Source organism: Limulus polyphemus, unplaced genomic scaffold (assembly GCF_000517525.1).
Source record: "Limulus polyphemus unplaced genomic scaffold, Limulus_polyphemus-2.1.2 Scaffold1310, whole genome shotgun sequence".
Taxonomy (NCBI): Eukaryota; Metazoa; Arthropoda; class Merostomata; order Xiphosura; family Limulidae; genus Limulus; species Limulus polyphemus.
This window is the reverse complement of record NW_013666920.1, coordinates 211,656-215,430: the sequence shown is the minus strand read 5'-3', so window position 1 is coordinate 215,430 and position 3,775 is coordinate 211,656. Positions and strand designations below refer to the sequence as shown.

Here is a 3,775-nt window from a genome sequence, read left to right as displayed (position 1 = left end):
TTCAAACAAACAAACAAAAATTAATACAAGCTGTGTAACAGTCCCCTATGATGTGGATTAACATTTCGTATTACTTCACTTCTATTAGTTTCTGACAATTACTTTGATTGTCACACATACAATTGTTGCTACTTCTTTGTTTAAGTATAATTATTATTGTTATCTTTCTCGTATTTTATTATCTCTTATACATTTCAGTTAATTCTTGGGATTTCTTTATTTATTACTCCTGGTTACTCAGTCTGTAAGTTTACCACGTGTATCGGAATGTTTCCATGTATGTTAATAACATATTTTCCTCTTTATTACATAGATATTTATTTATTTATAGATATTTATAACTAATAAATTAATGCGCTCTAATCGCTATAAATAAGACCAGTATATTAAATTAGCTATATTCATTACTGGGCTAACGTTTAGCTCTGGTGTATGCAGACAGTTTGTTTTAATCAGAAGTTAACGATAATTATGAGCTATTGTGATTAAAAAGATGTGAACGCACTAAAATTCAGTCAATGGATGTGAGGGCGCATTTAGACGCATCCATTATACCAAGCTGGCAATTGATAATTTAACCCTTTTACTTATAATTATAATCCTAATTATACGTTATCAGTGAGCATTATAGAATGTAAATTACTTGTGATTATATTTTAATCTTAACATAAAACATCAAAAACTTAATATTTACGTATAAAAGGTACCCCGATTAGTCAGCGTCAAGCTTACGGAGTTACGACACTAAAATTGGTTCGCCCCCCCCCCCCCCAGTGGACGGAGATAGCTCATTGTGTAACTTTAAGCTGAAACAAACAGACTTATAGAATAACGTAGAATTAAGTGAAAAAAAGACATTTTAAGAACTAGAGATAAGAAAAATGTCCCTGTAAGTAAAAAGAAACGTAAGCACACATCTGAAACTAAAACTACGCCCCTTCTAGCAATAATGTACTTTTAATTATTCATATATTTTTGTCTAGAGATTCAAAGGGTTTGTATTATGAACATTGCTCTCTTAGTTTTGCCAAGTTTCTTTGTTAGGTCTTTTTCCTTCCAGCTTTTTTTTAATCTATAAAACCATTGTTGGAAGAAAAAAACAGTAAATCGATGAGAGATTGGGCTCAACACTTACTTTTTCAGTAAAAAAAAACAAAGTGTTAGTTTTCACAAGTATAAATTAAATGGTAAAAACGGGGAAGTTCTTATTGTGAGTTTTAACAACATACCCTAAATTCAATTACCCTAAACACTAACTTATCCAAATATGTGTCGAACTCTATCTCTGTTACAAGGTTGATGAGCATGTTGTCGCTAGCAGCAATGAAATATCAACCTTCCCTACAACATGTCACTCATCCCAGAGAAACATCAGTTTGGTTTGTTGTGAATTTAGTGCAAAGCTACACGAGGGCTAACTGCGCTAGCCGTCCCTCATTTAGCAGTGATATACTAGAGGGAAGGCAGCTAATCATCACCACTCACCGCCAACTCTTGGGCTACTATTTTACCAACGAATAGTGGGATTGACTGCAACATTATAACGCCCCCACGGCTGAAAGGGCGAGCACGTTTGGTGGAATGGGGTTTCGAATCCGCAACTCTCAGATTGCGACTCGAGCGTACAAACCACCTGGTCAAGTCAGGCCGGCGATATAGCAGATCAAAACTGAATCAATAACAGAATATCCAGTTTAAATTATAAATTTCAAATAAATTATAAAACGACTGTAGTGACAAGTAAATGGAATATTAAATCAAAGAAAACAATCCATGATGCATCTTTATTAAGTTTCAGTAGATCTAAATAGTTGGTCTTAAGAATACTTTTGCTTAAAATTTCATGCTGCAATCATAGTTTTCTCTAGAAATGTAGTCCTAAATATAATCGTATAAACGCGTCTCTATTTTAATTTATTCATTATTCAATTTATTCCATGTTTTCTCTCTGTTGTTTTTCATGACAGTTCCTCCAAAGAAGCCAATAATAAGAGATGAAACGCATCAATCTCAGCAGAGCTTGATTGGACCATACAATGAAGGTGATTCACTTCGACTTCAGTGCGAGGTCGCTGGAGGTTAGTAATATCGGAAAGTAATATGTACATTATCTCACGTTTCATGAAAAACTGATTTCTTTGCTTGTGACATTGCAACTAATATCTAGTTTATTAAACTATGATTCTATAAGGTATTGTTTATTCATCTTCGTATCCGCTAATTAGGTCATAAGTTGGCTTCCCGTTATATAGCTTTTCAGATTAAAACATTTTTACGTATTTTTGTGTTGAAGTCTTAGAAATATCTATTTCATTTCGGTGATTTACTTTGTAGAAATGGATTAAACATGCCACTTTTGTATCAAATAATGCAAAGAATTTTACACAGTAAACACCTAAATCAATAAAAAGATGCTTCTATTTTAAGTTAGGGAGATCCACTCGCAATCTGCGTGTCGTGAGTTCGAATCCCGTTATCGAACATGCTCGCCCTTTCAGCCATAGAAGCGTTATAATGTGACGGTAAAACCCATTTTTCGTTGGCAAAATACTAGCCAAAGAGTTGGCGGTGGGTAATGTTGACTAGATGCCTTTCCTAATGTCTATCACTTCTTAATTGGGGACGGCTAGCCCAGATAGCCCTCGAATAGCTTTACGCGAATTTTAAAATACAAACAAACAAATTATATAAATAATCTTTATACATTTCGTGTTAGAAATAACTTAAAATGTGTTTATAGAAATTAATTTACAACCAGTTTTATAATGAGTCATTTTATACAAATAATCCTCTTTATAGAGCTATTGATTTGTGTACTAGCTTTTTCTTCTCACATTGTGAATGAAAATACTTAAAATATCGGTTATTGTTATTGATTTCTTTTTGTCTCAATGTTACATCAAAAGACTCCCACTTCCCTTTAAACAAAAGTATTTATATATAATCACATAATAAAGATCAACTAAGAAGCTGGACATACATCTACTATGGTGTTTGTTTGATTTTCTTCTGTTTTTCTAAATCATAATTAACATCGAGCGAATGAATTGTTAAAATATTTTATTCCACTATTTTTCAGAAATTGCACTCAGGTTGAATTTTCCCAGAATTTATGCGGTATCATTCATTTTTTTAAATTCAGCGAGAAACGTGGGAGTTTCTGGTTGTTTACTTTATAGATAAATCAGTTTGTACTCGGCAAGTATATGTTAGAAGTCAGTCAATTATATGTGTAAGTTAAGGACTTTTCCAAGCTTTATTTACAATCACTCTGGTTGACATTTTACTTAATCGAGCTTAGAATTTCAGAATGAAAACACACTCAAAAATACAAGTTGGACATACTTAAGCCTATATCTTTACAACAAGAACTTTTTTCAGTTCAGAGGTCAGTTTTTTTCAGAGTAAATGACCTAACGTTGTTTAAAATACTATTCGCCCTCATTATTCTGTAAAATAAGTAAGTTAGACCCATCACAAAAACAGGCTATTATCTACATTTAAACCTAGAAACACATATAACTTAGCCAATAATGTTGTACACCTAGTAACTTGAACATCGTAAACCAAGAATGAGCTGTAGCTAACAATTCGTAAGTGCTTTGATTGCCAACTTGTTTTGGCTCCTTTTCACAAGCTTTGAATTTTGTTCTTTCGTAAAATAAAAAAAAAAAAAGATGTGAAGGTTATATAAACTTTCATTTTAAATACACCCATTTTAATTATAGTATAGTATGTATAAAGTTAAAATCATAAATAATATTCAACGTTAACT

The 3,775-nt window shown here is 32.3% G+C and overlaps 1 protein-coding gene across 1 annotated transcript in view; it reads left to right on the top strand.

The window, feature by feature from the left end:
• The window catches only part of LOC106463040 (Down syndrome cell adhesion molecule-like), a 105,522-nt gene that overhangs the window by 64,206 nt on the left and 37,541 nt on the right, over positions 1 to 3,775 (top strand). The window contains exon 3 of the mRNA XM_022390448.1: positions 1,968 to 2,078. Coding sequence (XP_022246156.1) covers positions 1,968 to 2,078 — 111 coding nt within the window. The remainder of the gene's footprint in view (positions 1 to 1,967; positions 2,079 to 3,775) is intronic.